Source organism: Meriones unguiculatus, chromosome 17, assembly GCF_030254825.1.
Source record: "Meriones unguiculatus strain TT.TT164.6M chromosome 17, Bangor_MerUng_6.1, whole genome shotgun sequence".
In the NCBI taxonomy this organism is placed as follows: domain Eukaryota; kingdom Metazoa; phylum Chordata; class Mammalia; order Rodentia; family Muridae; genus Meriones; species Meriones unguiculatus.
The window spans coordinates 64,300,484-64,320,552 of record NC_083364.1 but is presented as its reverse complement, the minus strand read 5'-3'; the positions used below and the strand labels follow the sequence as shown (position 1 = coordinate 64,320,552).

Genomic DNA, 20,069 nt, shown 5'->3' with positions numbered 1-20,069 from the left:
ATCTGAGCTACAGGAAATACTATACAATATTAACAAGACATGAACATCCTAATATTTACTGTTGGTTCTGTTTATGTCTTCAGTAGTTCAAAACAAGTCTACTAAGAGATCTGACCTTTCTAAGTTTTTAACATCCTAATGAGTCTACCTCCCATTTCCTCGATCTACTTTGCAAATATAAAACTAGTATATTAATTCAGCAGTTGAGACATTTTATAAGGAACATAGAAAACACAAGAAATACCTCTACATATAACATCTAAAAGGTAGATGAATTACTTTTTCCCAAATATACAAAGGTGGTATTCATGTAATCATTTTCACACCAAATATTTTATTTTGCATTGAATCAGAGGACTAACAAGACGTTTTAGATTACTGAGGAACTTCCCTAAATAAACATGCTAAGTATTAAATTGCATTAGTGGTGAGGACATTTCTTTGCATGGGGTTAAGAGACCAGCACCAATTTACTGCACTTACATCTACTGACATTTTGAGCATCTACTGCAATCTGAAAATGATGATACCTAGTTATTATAAACCAAATCATCTCTTTTGAGAAATTGCAGGTGTGTTACCAGGGAACACATTGAACACTAATGAATGGTTATTCTCTTTTTTTTTTTTAAATTATATTATTTATTTACTTTACATCCAGATCTCAGCTTCCCTCCCATCCTCTTCTCCCAGTACTGTCTTCTCTTCCTGACACATTCACCCCACTTTCCTTCTCAGAAAAGGGAGGCCTCCCATGGATATCAACCAGCCTTAGCATATCAAGTAGTAGTAAGACTAAGTGCATCTTTTATTTATTGAGGCTAGACAAGGCAGCCCAGTTAGGAGAAAGGAATCCAAAGGCAAGCAATGTAGTCAGAGACAGCCCCGCTCCTGCTTTAGAAGTCCTACATGAAGACCCAGCTGTACAACTGTTACATATATGCAGAGGGCCTAAGTCCGCTCCTGCATCCTGTCTGTTGGCCGACGAACCGTTATTCTTAACACCATCAACACTGTTACTTGCTGTAGTGGGCTGGAGGTTTGGTGTGTCCTTCCTGGTCCCTGGGGTATGATCTCGAACTTGGTGATAACAGTCATTATTCACGTATGACTGATGTAACAGTCTTAAATCAAATCCAGCCACCTATCCTCAGTAAGACTATTTTAAAAACAAAATTGAAAGTGGAAAGCAGAACAAGGATATTTATTCCATGTAACCACCCTGGGAAAAGGAACAAAAAGATCCAGCGAAAGACCCCCTATGTCTTTCTTTGGGGTTCCTATGAGAGAGCCATGGTCCCTGGGACTAGTACAGCATCATCGGGTTTCAATCCCATCCTATTAGAAGATGGTCTGACATGTTAGAACTGTTGGAAACCTCTTTCCAGAAGGTAAGTTCCCTCTCTGACTGCCCTACTTGCCTTCTCACAGGGGAAATTCCACTTTTTTCTTGGCGGGGGAAGGGGAAACGGAGAAGCATGGGTTCAACAGGGTGACAGGGTGATCGTCTCAAGAATATCTTCACGCCGGTCAGGCTGGTTACAAAACATACGAACAGCTTTCCTGCCCGTCAGGTTAGTTACGTACTAACGGCCAGCTTCCGTCCTACGTCGAGAGCTCTGCTCGGCATTTCGATGTAGTAGTTACCACTTGCCATTCTAGGAGTACCTTACCGCAGGCACGCCTAAGGGAAGCCACGATTTAATCTTTCGGTCGCTTTTCTCAATGAGGGGCTCAGACTTGTAAGTTGGCTGTGCCTCTGGTACTAAAACACTGACAGCCTAACGCTGACACAGGTCTTGTCCCGACCCCACAGACACAGACGAGAAGGGTGACTTTGTAAATGATGGCTCAGACCCACTCCTTTGCCCGAGGAAAGAACGCACAGCGCTCCGCAGAGCCACAGTCTCGCGAGAACGGAAGGAGGACCTGCGAGGCAACCCGAGATCTCCGAGCGGAGACCGGAAGTGCAGCCTGTCTGTGGGTTTCCGCCAACTCCGAAAGAGCCGTAGTTCGCGAGCTTAGGCGGGACCATGCTGACTCGGGTGAGGCCCTTGGCGGTCCAGCGCCTGGGACGGAAGCCGCGGAGGGACAGGGCGGACTGGGATGGGAGCCGCACTGCCCAAAGCCTGGAACGAGGCTGAACGTGTTCCTTGTGGGTTCTGTCCACCCGCGCCCGCTGGAGGATCGAGCCCGGGGTCGGCGCTGGGATGCCGGAGCCATTAATACTTTCTGGGCCTGCCGTGCACTTGGGTGACTAGGGACGCTCCAGAAAGTTAGGGCAGCGCTTGTTTCCGTAAATAAACTTTACTTTGAAGCAACCTTACGTTTACGGAAAGGTCGCGGTGGTGACCTAGCTCCACAATGTTTGTTTAAAAAACCAACCAAACAAAACGAAAACCCTCTCATGCCTTCTGAAATTTCTTAGGAGTCACCTGTACCTTACATTTGTGTAATTACCACTTCGAGAAACGTCATTTTCATAAGTACGTAGAATATCAAAAACTATGATTTTGTTACAAGTGAGGTGTTACTCCCGTGGCAAGCACTAGCCAGCACTCAGCGCTCGCTGCTGAGGCTATTGGCAGTAGCTGCCTGTGGCTGCAGGAGTTTTCTTCTGGGTGTGGCTCCACACCATTTAATGATCGCACTAATTGAACTGAGCAGATCTTTAAAAAGGACATTGAAGTTTCTTTCGAGGGGAACTTAGGTGGGGAGTCTGGGTGGAGTTGGAATAATTTGGGTCCTTTTTTATTTTCAGAATAAGTTGTGTACATGTATGAGATTCTCAACGAATAAATACAGATATAAACAATTTAAGGTCCAGTTAATGTCAGATTTCAATAAATTTGTGACATTACAGTGTGTCTTCAGCAACTTTTTCTTATTGTCATAGCTGAAAGCAAAATCAGAGAGGAAGCTTGCAAAACAGATATGCAGAGTTGTGTTGGATCAGTTTGACAAACAGTATTCCAAAGAACTTGGGGATTCCTGGAATACAGTAAGGTTAGTATAACTCATCTGTTGATATTTTATGACAGAACGGTGGAAGTATATAATAGTATATACTGATGAGAGCAGCACAGTGAAGGGAAAGATTTCGTGTTCATTTTGGGAGGAAGGGTACATTAGGAATAAAGGTGAAGGGATTCCCTAGCTACCCTCTCCTTCTTGAACTGTAGAAATGAGGCATAAATGGTTAAAAAAAAATGAAAACGTTACAGTGATAGTAAAAATGAATGGCCCCCTCTCAAGCAGTTGATTTTATCTGTAAAGTGGGAATGCACTACATCTTAAAACAATGCTATAATAAAAATCCCAACTTTGAAGAATTTGCACCTTCTGAACTTAAGAAAATAACAAATCCTTCAAGCCAGTGCTCTATCTTAGCAGACATAGTCACCATCACCATTATGTCTGTATTTGAGACACGTGCACATGGACAGACGTATCTAAATGTCTTTTTAAAAATAAGCATATAATGCAAAAAAGTAGCAAAGGGCATTCATGGTGCTGAGGTTGAATTGGTGAGAAGAGAAGGCACTTGACATTAAGGGAACATTATTAAGTCCCCAGGGTGGGGACTGTGAGTTGTCGGTTGACCTCCATGCTCATACTCCATAAAAAAACAAATTCAGGTTTGTTTGTTTTTTTAAGTGCCAAATATCTTTTTTTTTTTTTTTTTGGTGAGTTTTTGCATTGATTGAAATGGTAGTAAATAGGATTTTGTATGAAGTGCCTGATCTGTATAAATGATACAAAGAACACTATGGGCCTTTCTATATACAGTCTGTTCATGGGAGAAGTAAATGGAAAAGGCTTGGTGAACATTCCAGAAACATGCAACAATAATAGGATATTTTATTTGTTGAAGTGTGTGGGTGCCAGTGAAAGCCTCTGGTGCCTTTAGAATTAGCTTGGCAAAAGGAACCAGACATTCAGGGATGAGTGAACATTACTCAATCTATTTTGCACAGCAGAAAGGAAAAGTAATGACTGTAGATACTCTGAAATCTCTCAAATGGTTGTTTTTATACAATCTCTGAAATTAACTCCATAGGTAGTTCTTCTTAGAATAACTTTAAGCATATTTGGACCAAAGATTAAATCTTACTAATAAAGATAATAAAATAGGAAGTTGTTCAATGATTTTAGGACATTAAGATATTTAGTAAACAAATATTATGATATGAAAATGCAACTGTTATTTGGACAGTGCTACACTTCATAATGAGTCTTCTATCAAAAAGTGAATAGTGAAGTATATAATGAATTCATGAGGCTTTTAGTATGAAAAGCTATTCATATGAACTACCTAAAGAACCCGCACTTTGCATGAACATTGTGTGCAAACAGTACCTACTTTAAGTACTTTGTTTCCTGTGTGAGACTATAGCATACTGTTAAAGTAATTTGCCTAAATTCATTTAGCTGATTAGTAAGTAGAGTTGGGACTTTGGCCCAGTGTGTCTGAGTCCAGATCTCCCACTACTGACAGTACTATGTCTCATACCTGGGATATAATTAGCATACTTGGGTTATTTAAAACAAAAGCTTTGCAAGAAGTATTTTGTCTGGAGACCTTTTAGTAACCTGGCTATTCATAACCTGTAATGAGTTGATTTTCTACTCCATATACCCAGAAAGACTGATAAATTTCTATTTGACCCTGAACAAAATGAGCAGTGAACCTCAAAGCCATTTAATTAGCTGTGCCTTCTGCTCCATCTACCTTTTTGGTAGGATTTCATGGTAATTTAAGTTTTGCATAAACATGTACTAAATTTGCCATAGGCAAAATAAAAGCTTTCTTAGAAAGGCTGACCTTGGAAGGTAGCCTAGGGAAATAAGAACAGAAATACATATTTTATAGCTATTTGCAAACAGTTATGTTGTACTTTAAGTATTTTTACTTTCAGCATTGTTCTCCTTTCCTCTCATCTAGAAAGTAATTCACATTTCTCAGATATCTGTAGCAGTAGGGAAGACTTGGTTTCAAGGTTTCTATACTTCACCTTTTGCTGTGCTTGCTTCCAGCTTGTTCCCTTCAGGGAAATCTGTAGCAGAATTTTCCACTTGCATCTATATGATGTCATCTTATACTATGCAGTTCTTTTCCAGATTGAGTGCATTACTTTTGTCTTCTAGCAATCACTCTTAGTTCTCCCTCTCTACATATGTGCATGCTTGCTGTTACTGTTTTCTAAACCCGTGTTACTCTGAGGATTTACTTAGGTTCTCTTGGAGGGATCACTGTGAATCTTGTGTCTTTACTTCATTTTACCTTTATTATCTTTGCTATAAAGAAATTGTATTTACTGGGAAGTAAGTCTGGGATTTTCCCTCAGCTCCCTAGAGGTGATCTCTGAGTCCTTGAAATGTACTGATAATGCCCAGATAAGAGTCAGGTGTTTATCTGGGGAGTTGCGCCACACCTGCTAATCTAAGGGAACAACTTCCAGAGGGGTTGATGTCTAGTCAAAGTTGGCTGTATGGATGGACAGTCAGTTAACTTCATGACAGACTCTTCAAAAAAGCTAGATTTTGTAAGCATCCTTAGCTGGCAATATTGCCCCATGTTGCTCCATGTTTCTACTGGAGCCAACAATAGGTTGTCTCTTCCCACGACATATTTGAGTTTGAGTGCTTTTGCTGTAGTACACCATACCCATGACTGCAAGCACAACAGTTTTCACTGTGTTCTGTGAATTGTGGAACAAGGGATTGACCCCTGGGATCCCTGAAGTTGTAGTTCCGATGCAAACTGCACAGTCTTGGCAAATCTGTATCTGTGTATTACCACAAATCACTCCCTTCCCTAGCACCCTCTCCAGAGGCTGTTGCTTCTCTCTAGGAATTTTTTTTTTTTTTTTTTACTTTAATTTAATGTGCATTGGGGGTTAGCTTGCATGTATGCCTTTGTGAAGGTATCAGATCTTGGAGTTACCGACAGTTGTGAGCTGCCATGTGGGTGCTGGGAATTGAAACCAGGCCCTCTGAAGGAGCAATCAGTGCTCTTAACCGCTGAGCCATCTCTCCAGCCCCCTCTAGGAATGTTTTTATTTGGATACGATATAAACTCTGTCATTACTGTTAACTTTACCTCATCTCTCTGTCATGTTGCAATAGCCATCATCTCCAAACTTTTGTTGGCTTTCTTTAGCTTCTGCTGTCACAACATTGTGCTCCCTGCGCTGGCATGGCACTGTGTTGCAGGTAATACTTTCATCATTTTAAAAACCAACCACAATCCCCTGTGTAGCCTTCTGAGATATAGTAGTTTCCACTCACAGATAGTCAGATGGAAACACACAGAGTCAGATAACTAGTGAAGGAATGAATACACATCACCTATTTGGAGAGGGCTTGTAGATTATTCATAATCACTCATGCTGCTTCTTAGTGCTGCTGTATTCCATTGTGCTACCCTGTCCACAGACCCTCTTTAAGCCTTCACTGTGTGTGGTATTACATCTGAACCAAAAATCATAGGAGTGAAGAGGCTTCTTTTTGAGACTAGATTCTCTGCCTCCTCCTTCCTTATAATAGTTAGGAGCGTGCCTTTAAGTCTCTCAGCATCTTGTAGCCCATAACCTAGATAAGTTATTGAAAATCATTGCCATAACTGTAAGACAAGCAAATTACTATCTATTCCATATAGTTATAAACACTAGTGGTTCTCAACCTTCCTAATGCTGTGATGCTCTAATATAGTTCCACAGTATTACTAATGACCTTTAACCATAAAGTTATTTCCATTGCTACTTCATAACTAGTTTTGCTACGTTATGAATTGTAGTGTAAATATCTGTGCTTTCTGGTGGTCTTAGGCAACCCCTGTGAATCATTGCCAGGAGACTGTGAGAAGTCGTATGTAGTCCCTTGTTAAAAATCTCTGAAGAGTAAAGAAAAATTGCCTTGGAAATAACTTCAGTGTGTTTCCATGAATCCTTTATTTCTGAGACCAACTCTTAAAATGGCCAGTTGAATACCCTCTAGTGGACAGTGTGGGCATCGTACAAGGACATGCTTTTTTTTTTTTTCCAACCCTGGAAATGTAAACTATAACTGTACAGTTAGCTTCATCACTGAAGAGAATGTTGGAGAGGGAACAGAATAGCAGAAGAAAAGAAATGTCACAGAAAAGCTTAATAAAGGGGAGGGGTGTGGAGGTGGAACTGGGAGGAGAGGAGGGAGGGGACTGGGATCAGGCTGTAAAGTGATTAAATAAAGAAAAACAAAATGAAAACAAAAAGATTGCATTACCAAATAACAATGTAATTTTTCAACATTTTCATTTTTTAAGTGCTTGACTTTCATTAAGATAGTAATTATAGGGCTGAAGGTATATATCACTGGTAGAGAACATAGTCAGCATCCATGAGACACTAGGGTTCATCATGGCACCAAAATTAGAGTAAGAGTAATGGGTAAGGAATCCATGAACAAAACTGATTCTTTTACTTTATCCATAGCTTAAACATCCAAAGTCACTTTACATAAAATTTAAACATAAAAATGTATATTAAAAATAGATATAGCATATAGCTAAAGCATAGTATTTATTTAGAGAATGAATAAATCTTAGCAAGAAGTCAGTAATGACTTGGCATGCTGTAATAACAATAAGAAACATGAGTTTCAAAGACTTTGGTAGGGATAGACAGTCAGAGCAAGTTTCAGTGGTCTCTAAGCCCTTTCAAAAGGTAGGTGGGACTATCCTCCCATCAACCCAAGCCAGTACTTACTGTCCTTTCCCAACTTTCCATTCTCTGGTTATAACCAGAAAGGAACAAAAATGCAACAAAACAAAACACACATTTATATATTCACAATGAGAGCCGTACCTTCTCCATCCTGACTTCTATTTAGCATTTCATTTTTAAATTATTTTTTAGATTTATTTATTTTGTTTTATTAGTATTTTGCTTGCATTGGTGTCTGTATGTACTGTATATGCCTGAAGAGGTCAGAAAAGGGCATCGGATTCCTGGAACTGGAGTTAAAAGTGGTTGTGGGTACTGGGAATAAAGCCTGGGTCCTCTATGAGAACAACAAATGCTCTTAATGTCTGTCCATTTATCTAGCCTTTATAAAGTACTTCCCTAGAATGTCAAACTTTACATATGCCCGAGATGTGGGATGGCGGTGTCTGGTATTAGAAAGTAAATGGAAAATTGTTTGACAGCTAAGAGGTTTTCTATGGTTTGATTTCAATGAACTACAATTGACAGATCATTAAAATATTTTTGGTGATGGATCAATAATTGTTTTGGAGATGTAACTTAAAGGAATTCAAAACATGACAAGTGTATTTAATTTTACAAAACATTTAATTTTATCTGACCTAAGTGGGAATTTTCTCTACCTTATAAAAGTCCAACATAGGTATAAAATTGATATCGAACCTTGAATCATTCTAGCAAAAAGTAATATCCTTTTTTTTTTTTATGGCTATTTGAGACAGGATTTTTCTGTGCAGGCTTGGCAGTCCTGGAGTTCATTCTGTTGACAAGGCTGGCCTCAAAGTCAGAGATCCACCTGCCTCTGCCTCCCATGTTATGGAATTAAAGGTATTCACCACCACCACCTGGATTTCTTGTCAAATCCTAGTCTTATCTTTAATAAATATCAAATTTTAAACAAATTTGTATTAAAAGTTGTTGATAATGAAATCTAAAAATAATGATTATTACACTTAGAGATTTAAGACCACTAGGAAAACAAATGTTACAGTACATGTAAAGTGAGTTTATGAGTGGGCATGCCAGGGAAGTGTAAATAAAGTGGTGAATAAAAATGGTGTCCAAACATAAAAATACATTGGAAAAGCTTAAAGAAAGGAAGAATGTAGTTTTACTTATTAAAGAAGCATCAGTACATGAGTGTTAAGTGGACAGTGGAGGCTCAAGTCAGTCCAGTATTCATGTTCCTCTGGGTGAATTTATTTATAATTGTTTATGTTTTGAGTTTTGAGACAGGGTCTTGATGTGTAGCACAGTCTATCTCAGACTCTGGAATACTGGAATTGAGGGAGTCATACCCCATATCCTGCTCACAGATGCATTAAAAAATGTTTTAAATTAGCATGTATTAGTTATACATAATAGGTTTCATTATGGCATTTTTCTTTGGCAGATCCAGGGGAAAAACTAAACCAGACACAGAATCCAGCATTTGGTTTACCTCTTAGGTTGCTGAGCTGATGGCTCAGGCAGAGGATTGAAAGAACAAGAAAGAGGGGAGGGAGCCAAGGATTCCTTCTCTAGTGATTTGGGAGTGGCTGCACTGTGGCTTACATGGAAAACTTAAACTGTTCACTTTTTTCCTGCAGCCAGGGTGGCAAAAAACAGCTTCTAGCCAAAAACTGCAGGGGATTGTAAAAGGAGGCTCTTTTTCTGTAGATAAGCCTCAATGCAGAGATCTCCAGTAAACTTAAATATGCTTGCTGGTGGCAGGGCCCCGAGTCTGTTAACTTATTTGTGAATCTGCAAGGGAATAGGAAATAAGAGATAGGAAATAGACCACACACACACACACACACACACACATATATATAAGCATTCAAGAGGAAAAGGTGGATAAAGTTAAAAACTTTGTTTACTGTTTGGTTACAATTTTATGCTTGTCTATGTCAGAAAATGAATTACCTTATAGCCAAAAAAAAGCAATTAATCACAAAACAGATAAATTTGAAAATTAAAACATCTTTTTTCATTAAAACTAAACATTTCTTACCTATGTATCCATCATATAAGTTCATAGTGAGTTCAGAGTGACAAAGGTTGACAAGGCCTAAAGGTTAACAGTGTCCAAGAGGTTACAAGAATATATGTCTTTTCAATTAGGACTGACCTGGCTATACATTTTCCAGCTATCTCTTAGTTTATAGTGAGTATAGGACAATAATTTTTATCTGTCTTTCATTCCAAAATACAAAGTAAATTTAGAATGACAGTATGTTATTTCATAAGCAGACAAGGTATAAAGATTTACAACAAAACAGTTTGTATTTTTTAACATTGAGGTTTGTTTTTAATTTAGACATTTCTTGGTAGCTCTGTTATATTCTGGGTTCATGGGAAGTTCAAACCAACTTGCCTATCTTTATGGTACATACCAGGATTCGTGGTCCCATCTCTAGAGTTAAAGCTCTTCTGAAACCACAAATCTGCCTCAAGCCTGTCTCCTTGTGAGGCATCTGGAGGACCACAAAAGTACTTCCTGCAGTTGTAAACTTTCTATTAACTTTTCAACTTCTGAAATGGTTTGAATCAAATCAGGAATTCTACAATCAGGAATTAATTCATCTGAACAGCAGTACATCTTAATAAAGATCCTCTAGGAGGATTATTCAGTCACGAGTGGACAAGTACCCAGAAAGTGAGGGTTCAACCCCTGCCAGATTTTTGAGATATACAGCAGCAGAAAAAGAAGGGGTATCAGAGGCTGGAAGCAATTCTGAGTGTGTAATCTGGTACAGACCTTCCTTGCAAAATACCAGACCACCTTCCAGAAAGCCCATGGGCCTGCTTCTGCAGTTCAGTGACTCTTGGCAATTTCCATGCATGTACATAATATATTTGATCATATTCATACACTTTGTTGCCTTCACTTGTCTTGTCCCCCCTTTACTGCTTATAATAGTATTTTTCCCAAGTACCCCACTTTTACTTTCATGTCTTATGTGTATATGTGTGTGTATTTGTATGTGTGTGCAAGTGCTTGTGTGTGTAGCCTAATGAGTGTCATTAAGGTTGTCTATTAGAGCATGGGTTACAATTTACAGAAGCGTGGGCAATTTACCACTGGCTGCACCAATTAAAAAAAAAAAAGTGTTTCTTTGTTTTCCACTAACCGTTAAGTGTGTTTAAGTCTTCATGAGTCCCCTTCCCTTCCAGGGTAAGGTGCTGACTGGCCAGATCTTGTGCATGTAATAACACTGCTGTGAGTCCAAGAATACAACAGCCGTGTCATCCAGAGAAGTCAGCAATCCACCCCACCCCCATCTTTCTCTTTATTCTGCTTCTTCCAAAATATCCCTTGAGCTTTGGGAAAACTATGATATAGATGTGTCATTTAGTGCTGGACATTCAACAGTTATTTATTCTCAATACTCTTGCCACTTATGAGTTTCTGTATTCATTCTTGAACACCGGGGGTAAGGGTGTGGGGGGAAAACACAGCTTTGAGGAAAGCTGATAGCACACTGTTCTAGTTCTATATGCATAAATAGTTGTGTCTAGGTCATTGATTTTGAAGGTGCCAGTCATGCTAGCTTCAGATATACATGATTTCTGTAGACCTAGGAGACCAGTAACTGAAATAGCATAACTGGGTAGTCTATCTTTGAATTTTTCAAAATTCTACTTGTCCAGAGCTGCGGTCTAAAAGAAGTAGCTCGTGTGTGTGTGTGTGTGTGTGTGTGTGTGTGTGCGCGCGCGCGTGTGTTGTGCGTGTGCTGTGCGGGTGCGCGTATGCGTTGAATCTGACTCCATACCTGCCAAGAGGAGGCACTGCTCTCTACAGCAGTGGTGAGCTGGTGCACAGAGGAGCTGAGTCCTATAATGGTATAATGTGGCACTTTCTAGGACTTAGATGCACCAGCCGCAGCAGCTCCTAGCAGTGCATCATTGGGGTGGTCCAGTTGTGGCTGTTCCTAGGGGAAAGCTATTTTATTTTTGAAACAATAGGCCTGCCTCAGTACAGTAGGATAGAAATGCTCTGGCTCTCTCCCTTCTGCACCTTTAATGCTGTAGGATCAGGGTTTCAGGGAGAATCATTTATGTTAGACACTCAGAAAGTTGAAGCAAGAGTTTATTCTGAACCTGATAGTGACATTTTGTCTCAAACGAACGTTTTTCACAGGAATTCAAATGGTTCAATGAGTCTAGGTGTAGATCATGAGGGACTCCAATTTTACTTGTTTTAGTGAGACTCTATTTTGTCTAGTTCGTAAATGAAGGAAAATAATTTCTGAAGATTTCTGCTTCACCACCGCAATAGTTAATTTCATATATCATTGGGGTCTCTGTTATGGGTTATTAATATTTATTTTGATGTATCTTTCAGTTAAGCAGTAGTTATTCCTAAACCGGCTGTTTACCAAATCACCACATAGAGACTAGGATATATTTAATTAACCTAGAGCACAATGCTGGGTAATGATTACTCCATCCTAAACCTCCAAGCCTGCATAGTTTCCTGCCATTCAGATTTTACCCATTATACTTGCTTTTAGTCATATCTTAGGTCTGGTTCATCTCTCCTCATGGTTCTAGGATCTCTCCTGCAGATCTCTGCTCTCTTCCCCCTCGATTTCTTCTCCTCCCCTCTGGACCAGGATGTCCCACCCTATTCTCTCCCTTGCTCAGCATTGTGGCTGCTTGTTTTATTGACAATACAAGAACAAATGGTGGCATGTTTACACAATTCAGTGTCTGGATTGAAACTAGATAGTGGGGTAGAGATATCACCATTTGAATGAACAAGAGTAAATTATATACATTTCACAAGAACATTATAACCACATGTCTCTCATCCTTAAGTCTGTGAATCACTACCTTTCACTAACTCAAAGTTTTAAATGCCACTCTGTCCATATCATCCACCATGAGCCAACACCACAATGGGATGCCAGCCCTTCCTCACACCGGAGCATGTGCAGTTGCTTTTGTCCTGGAACTTCTTTCTTGTTTTTGTTCAATTAGCATATTAGATAATAGTCAAGGACAAGGATGTTCCTAAACTAATAATCCTTCATAAACATTATTCTTCTACTAAGAAAGCTCAAAGAAAATATTAATAAGTAAAAACAACCTTTTGGGGGTTAGAATGACTGAATGCAATGGCAATGTTAATTCTCCCCCAAGTTTAATGCTTTTAATATAATCCTTATTGAACTTTCTATATACATGATTCCTATAGTTTTTCTTTTTTTTTTCTTCTATTTATTCTTCTCTTATACAGTACATCAAATCAAAGCCTCTCAGTTCCCCACCACACTTCCCCTAATTTTAAGGAGGTTTTCACTCTAGCACAATCTGGTCTGGAATTCATTGAATAACCCAGTCTGGCCTGAACTTCTGCCTTATCCTCTTGACTTTTGGGATTACGAGTATGTGCCGCAGGTTTTTTTGTTGTTGTTGTTTTGTTTTGTTTTTGTTTTTTTTTACCTGATCAATTGATTCCTAAATTCCCTTGAAAAAATAAAAATCCAAGAATATCTTTGGGTATTTCTTTTTTTTTTTTTTTATTTGTTTTTTTTAGAGTTTTGTGTATTGTGTTTATTTTTTTTTATTTTATTTTTTTTATCAGTTACATTTTATTAACTCTGTATCCCAGCCGTGTCCCGATCCCTCATTCCCTCCCAGTCCCTCCCTCCCTCCCTCCCTCATCTTCACCGTGCCCCTTTCCGAGTCCACTGATGGGGGGGACCTCCTCCCCATTCATCTGATCCTGTTTTATCAGGTATCTTCAGGACTGGCTGCAAAGCCCTCCTCTGTGGCCTAACAGGCCTGCTCCTCCCTTCGGGGGTGGGGAGACCAAAGAGCCAGTCATCGAGTTCCTGTTAAAAATAGTCCCTGTTCCCCTCACTTTGGGAAACCAATTGGTTCTTAAAAGAAACACTGTCTGAGACCAAAGAGTTGAGAGTACCCCTTGTTTCTTAAGAGCTGTGCAGGTGATGTAAGCTGAGCCACTCCAGACTGTTGCACACGATTGTCAGCAATGAGCAAATTTCCATCCAGTGTAGGGAATATGAGTGGTACACAAATTCTTAAAATGTATAGTGACAGTCTCAATTTCAGTTTGCTGTCTGTGCTAAAGCTGTAGTTCCCAAAGTGTGCTCCAAAAGAACAGAGGTCTTTGTACCACCTGAAAAGTTGTTAGAAACTAGACTTTCTGACTCTGGGTGGGGTAGATAAAAGAAATGCTTACTGAGCAAGCATGACCTCAGCTCATGTTCACTAAATACTACTGCACACATCTAAAATCTCAGCAGTGCTAGAGCAAAATAGGAACTGGAGGAAGGAGATTTGCTTGAAAGCTGGAGGGCTGGCCAGCCTCCAGGAAGTGAGTGCATTCAGTTGCGCTCATGACAACTGAGTGCAGCAGCAGAAACGAGAGTCCCTGCCTCCAGGAAGGTGCACATGGGTGACTACTGATGCCCAGTTGTTGTTTGGCCTCCACATGCACACTGAGATGTATATGCACCCACACTTCTGCACATGTACACCATACACTGTATACACACACAAATAAGTAAATGAGTCACCATTTTAAAAAAATGAGTTTTCTTTAAAAGAAATAAAAATTTCAGGCCTGATTCTGCTGAATCAGTAACTCTAAGCAGGATCCAGTGGCAAAATAAATACAATAGATGTACGGTCTGTAGTAAGCAAGAGGCAAGGAAAGGTGAAGGCAGCCCACATTTGGGGTGTAATTGAAATTCATATGGCGTGCATGAGTCACAGGTGTTACATTTCAATCCAGCCATTTCTCACATAAGCAACTTCAGGGTGAGTAGCAGCTGGAATTTATTTAATTGACCATGGTTAATGAGACTCCCAAATAACTGAGCCAGAGAGGTCAGCTAGTAAATAAATTAAATGTTTCCTGCTGCATCATCTGTCGGTTGATGTGAGCTTGTGATTGTCAAGAGACCTAATTGTTGCTGGAATACAAATCTATGAAGGAAAAGCTGCTGGGGAAGCCTGTGCCATAAGTCCAATAAGCGATGCTTAAATCATCCTTGGGTCTCTATCATCTGAGCCTCTTGTCACCTCATTAATTCTATTACTGGAGAGTTTCCCCAAAGGTAGCTTTGCAAACCCTTATTGCTGTTGGAAAAGAGCTTAATGTTCACCCTTCAAACATTATTTTTGTGATACTACTTTTCCCTCTACTGTAAAGAGTCCCTGGCTTTAAATTCCTTTAACTAAGGAAAATCTTTCTTTGTGCAAATGCTGACAGACAAAAACGTTTTTCCTCCATTTTATGTTTTAAAAAGTTTGTCATTATTAAATTTAAGCCTGTACAAGTTTATGTGTGCGGTTGTGTGCAGGGGGCATCAGGGGCCAGAAAGGGAGCTACATACAGTTGTGAGTTGTCATGTGGGTCCTGAGAACTGTATGTGGCTCCTCTCCAAGATGAGTAAGCACTTACTGACCCATCTCTATTCCCACCAAAAACACCTTCTGGCAGATTCAAAGCTATGTAAAATCTAGGTGTGCTGCTTTTGGAGGGCAAGACTTCAGTGGATACTTCAGAAGTAAGGCATTCCTCTAAGACTTACAGCTTAAGGAGCGTGTGTGTGTGTGTGTGTGTGTGTGATCTTTCTGTGCTGTCTGCATGTGAGTATGCCCTTGCACATGCTGGTACAGGTGTGTGTATCTGCCCATCATGCAGAGGTTTGAACAGAACTTCAGGTGTCTTCCTCAGCTGTGTTCTGCCTTACAGCCTTGAGATAGTGTCTCTCACAGAACTGCAAGCTTGCTGTTACCTGGCAGGGAGCTCTGCTGTCTGCCCCTTAGGGCTGGGCTTATAGGCATGCATAGCCTTCCTGACTTTGTAGCTGGCTGCTGGATATACTCATGTTTGTAAAGCAAGTTCTCTTACCTTCTACCTTCTTCCCAGCCTCCTTGCAATCCTAATACATTAATCAAAATTAATTTTAAAATAAGCTACAATGAAGAAAATCTATTTTTAAGTAGGATCAGTGTGAGCTGTGTCAGAGCCTTCTGAAGCAAAACGAAAAGTCAAGAAGACCAATCCTGTGTTAGTCAGTTTTTAGGTTGCTGTGTCAGAGTAAGTTATGGAAGTGGTGTAAAGTGATGGACTTATTCTGCTCATAGATTTAAAAGTGTCAGTTCACAGTCAGTGGGAAGAACTTAGTGGACCAAAGCCACTCTCATCATCAGGGCCTGGATACAGAAAAGGTGATGGGAGAGACTATGGCAAAATTTACCTCCCCTGGACACAGCCCCAGTGATTGTTACCTCCCAACCAGGCCCACATCTGGCTTTTCATCATCCCCAATTACGGATTGTATATGAACCCACCAGGGATTAATCTATTGATTAGGCAAGAGCCTCACCAAGTAATCATCTCGCAGACACATCCAGACTGGGCTTGTTTCTCAGCCCAGTCACTGACAGTGCAGAATAACCATTGCAGATTCTGTCTGAAAAATCACAGGTAAATGAAGTGTAAACCTACGACCACATTCACACTATCAGTTGTTAAAATCACACTAGTTCGTGATCCTGCTACTCATTTATTGTTCTGTTGCTGCCGTAGGGATATTCTAATATCTCCATCACTGTGGCAATATGCTGTCCTCTTCAACCGATTCAATTATCCTTTTGAACTGGAAAAAGACTTATATTTGAGGGGCTATCGAACCCTTCAAGGCTCTTTACCATATTATCCTAAATCAATGAAGTGCTACCTCAGCCGAACTCCAGATCGAATGCCTTCAGAACGACATCAGACTGGAAACTTGAAAAAGTACTATCTCCTCAATGCTGCTTCTCTTCTGCCAGTCCTGGCTCTGGAACTGAGTGATGGGGAGGCAGTCCTGGACTTGTGTGCCGCTCCTGGGGGCAAATCCGTAGCTCTGCTGCAGTGTGCATATCCAGGTATTGTCTGTTCTTTCCACACCTCACATTGTTTCACATCTCAGCATTTCAAATACCTTGAAAATATATGAAGAGGAATGTGAGAATGAGTGTGCTGAGTTAGGAAGCCAGAATAAGAGGAAACCATGAGTAAGAATGAAAAATACAGCCGAGGAAATAAGTGTACAGAGCATTGTTTTCCTGTTGTCTGGTTACAAAAGTACATTTTGGGAACATAAATCTCCCAGAGAATATAAGGGAATGCTCATAAGCTAATTGCAGAAGGTTTGGGAACTTTCGTTAGCTTTTTGTGTTTAGTTTCACTTGGGGATGGCACTCAGGGTTTCTCTCAGACTGAGTAAGTACTCTGCCACTGAGTTCCTTACACTTGACAGGTTTGTCTGGATGTCATTGTCATAGCTCTTTGTAAATCCATTTAAAACTATTGTGTTGCGTTATTCCTTAAGCCATGTGGTTCTAAAGGGGTTCTGTTCAGTAGATTATGTAATATGTACAGAGGTTCAAGTTTTCGAATATTCTTTTTTTAAATATATAATTTATATTTATTTTACATAAATATATTTGTTTATAATTATATATCATTTATATTTATATGATATATATAAATATATCATATATATAAATTCATTCTATCAGTTCTGTTCTTTTTTTAAACTTTAATTAATTACACTTTATTCACTTTGTATCCCCCGTAAGCCCCTCCCTCCTCCCCTTCTAATCCCACCTTTCCTCCCCCTTCTTCATGAATGCCCCTTCCCAAGTCCACTGATAGGGGAGGTCCCCCTCTCCTTCCTTCTGATCCTAGTCTATCAGGTCTCATCAGGAGTGGGCTGCATTGTCATCTTCTGTGGCCTGGTAAGGCTGCTCCCCACTCAGGGAGAGGTGATCAAAGAGCAGGCCAATCAGTTCATGTCAGAGGCAGTCCCTTGTTCCCATTACTATGGAACCCACTTGGACACTGCATTGAATATTCTTATTTGAGAAAGTAGCAAGAGGTTTCTGGAGGTACCCTGCTGGTTGAGGTTGTAGTTGCCTAGACCGGATAGCCGTTATGAGCTGGGCACTAAAGGCAGAACTCCCTCCCCTCCACAGGATCTCAGCTCTGCCTGACTTCATCTGGACAGTATCTTTAGATACAGACTTCCCTAACTACCCTGGATGTGTGGCCTCTGTTGCTCTCTCTTCTGTGGGCCTATATGTTAATTAGGTACTGACATTCTATTCATATGATAAGAGTGTGCTGTATAATGCAAATCAAGCATCCTTAAAGTGCCTAGTTCCAACCAATTATGTATACCTCTTCTTGGAGCCCCCTACCCACTCCCCTAGGGGTATATAACTTCTGTTCTCTGGAATTAAAGTTTGAACTTGCCATCAGCTGTTCACAGGGTGTGTGATCCTTGCAGGCCATTCCAGGCATTCTAGTTTCCTGCCCCTCTTGAATTTGAGGTGCTGATGGGAGGCAACTCCCAGGCAGGAGGAGAACCACAAGAGGTGAAATTAATTTGACATTTTTCAGAGTACTTAGGTAATGACCCTTGATCACACAATCACAATAAAGGTGTTAGAGAAAGTATTTTATACTTAGAGGTCTTTGAAATTATTTTATTCCTAAAGGACAGGCAAGTTCTACTAACCACATATGGCAAGAGAAGATAGTACTAAACAATGCAGTAAGTTCTTCTAGAGTGACATTATCATTGTTGTTAATATTGGTATAAAGTCTAAGTGCTGGGGATATGTCTCAGCCAGTACAGTGCTTGCCATGTAAACATGAGGACTTAAACAGCTTGGCTTCACAGCACTCACATTTAAAAGAAAACACTATGAGTATTGGCTTTTGCCTGGAATCTTAGCACTGAGACAAGAAGGTCCTGGGGCTATGGTGGAGAGCAGTGGACAAAGATATCAACCTTTGCTCCCTCTACATGCTTGCTTAACTACCCATGTAGTGACACTCATGAACATGTACACACACACACACACACACACACACACACACACACATGCACACACAAAATAGCCCATTTCATTGTAAATTACTTTCTTAATAATATAGGTATTATTTTGCTAAAATGTTTAAAACCATAGTCCTAGTTTTTCTGGATGTTAGTTATTATGACAAGAGGCAAAGTCAGTTGCAGTTATATTTGGTTGAGTTTTATCATCTTATTTTTATATATTGTTCACACAGATGAAAAACAGTAATACTAAGGGCTGTGCTATAATGGTCACAGTGGTGTTTAAATTTCTTCTGAGTGATGTTTGCAAGCAGCCAGGTGCAGCAGGCATTATTTTAATGATCTGTTAGGTGAGCACACTTTAAAATATGGTTTTCAGTTTTTCAACAGTGAACCTGAAGCCCATTTATTTACTTGCTTAGTTGTTAACACATTCTTAACAAAGAAATCAGAGGTGCCATGGACCGGCCCCCTCGGGTGCCCCGCGTCCGCCGGAGAATCAGGGAATTTGGATATCAGGAAGGCACAGATAGGCGAAATGACAGTCAGACCAACACCAGGTGGTATTGGTTTGGATCTTTTGCGTTTTACTGAAGTCAAGCCAACACTTTTATAGTAATCTTACAAAGAAGCACCTTAAAGTTGACATATCCCCCAGAACATTTATAAAGTTTATATTTTAACTGAAAGAGTAACCTGGTAGAAGCAGTGTCTACAAAAAAATCTTGGCCTAACAGCCTCTTAAGCAGAGCAAATATGGAACTAGTGACTTGTTTGCCAGTGTAGCAAGTAGAGGGCCAGGGGATTGTTAAACTTGTGGTCTGTTTATGTAGTTTATTGTTAGTTAATTAGGGGTTGTTAATAATCCTCCGAACTAGGTCGGCTAAAGATTTACAACCCCCCCTGGAGGTAAGCACTGGGAGGAATTCCTCCTGTTTGGCTTGCTAAGTGTTTACAATCTTTCCTTAGAAGATGCTTGAGTTAGCTGTCCGTAAAACTTATAGTATAATACAAAACGTTTTGACCTCCTATGTTTGCCTATCTTCTTTCTGCCTCATCATAAATACCTGTGTTAAGTAATGGTTTTGTAGTAGCTTTACTGCAATGGGAATATCCAGAGCATTTATCCTAACAGATCCCGATTAAACATTTTCTTTAGAAAGCCCTAAAACTCTTGTCCTTTTACTACCTACAATGTTTGGTTTTTCCACAAGCAATTCCTGATGCTGAATCTGCTTTATTACCTCTCCTAAAATTTTATTTTCCTTCTACTCTTATTTGCTAAAGCTCTTAGTGATCTATTAAAAATGTTTCCTTGAATAGTTAATTATACTGTTTCAAGGATCATAGAGAAACAGCAAAAAAGCTAATCAATTTAATCCTGCGACCAAGTAAGCGTGGGACTTAAAATACGTCTTTTGGCTTAGATGGCCATGTTAGGGTTCTTTGCTAGGGACTTCCAGGAAGC

General features: G+C 39.9%; 1 protein-coding gene across 2 annotated transcripts in view; it reads left to right on the top strand.

Moving 5' to 3' along the window:
• Positions 1 to 1,188: 1,188 nt before the first annotated feature.
• Positions 1,189 to 20,069, top strand: part of Nsun3 (NOP2/Sun RNA methyltransferase 3) — a 56,915-nt gene continuing 38,034 nt past the window's right edge. Inside the window, exons 1-4 of one of the 2 annotated variants that reach the window (XM_060370608.1) lie at positions 1,189 to 1,391; positions 1,817 to 2,045; positions 2,897 to 3,006; positions 16,300 to 16,640. In XM_060370608.1, the coding sequence (XP_060226591.1) occupies positions 2,034 to 2,045; positions 2,897 to 3,006; positions 16,300 to 16,640 (463 nt within the window). In that variant the 5' untranslated portion in view covers positions 1,189 to 1,391; positions 1,817 to 2,033. Of the gene's footprint in view, positions 1,392 to 1,798; positions 2,046 to 2,896; positions 3,007 to 16,299; positions 16,641 to 20,069 lie in introns of those variants that run through there. The other variant, XM_021628180.2, reaches the window with a different exon arrangement.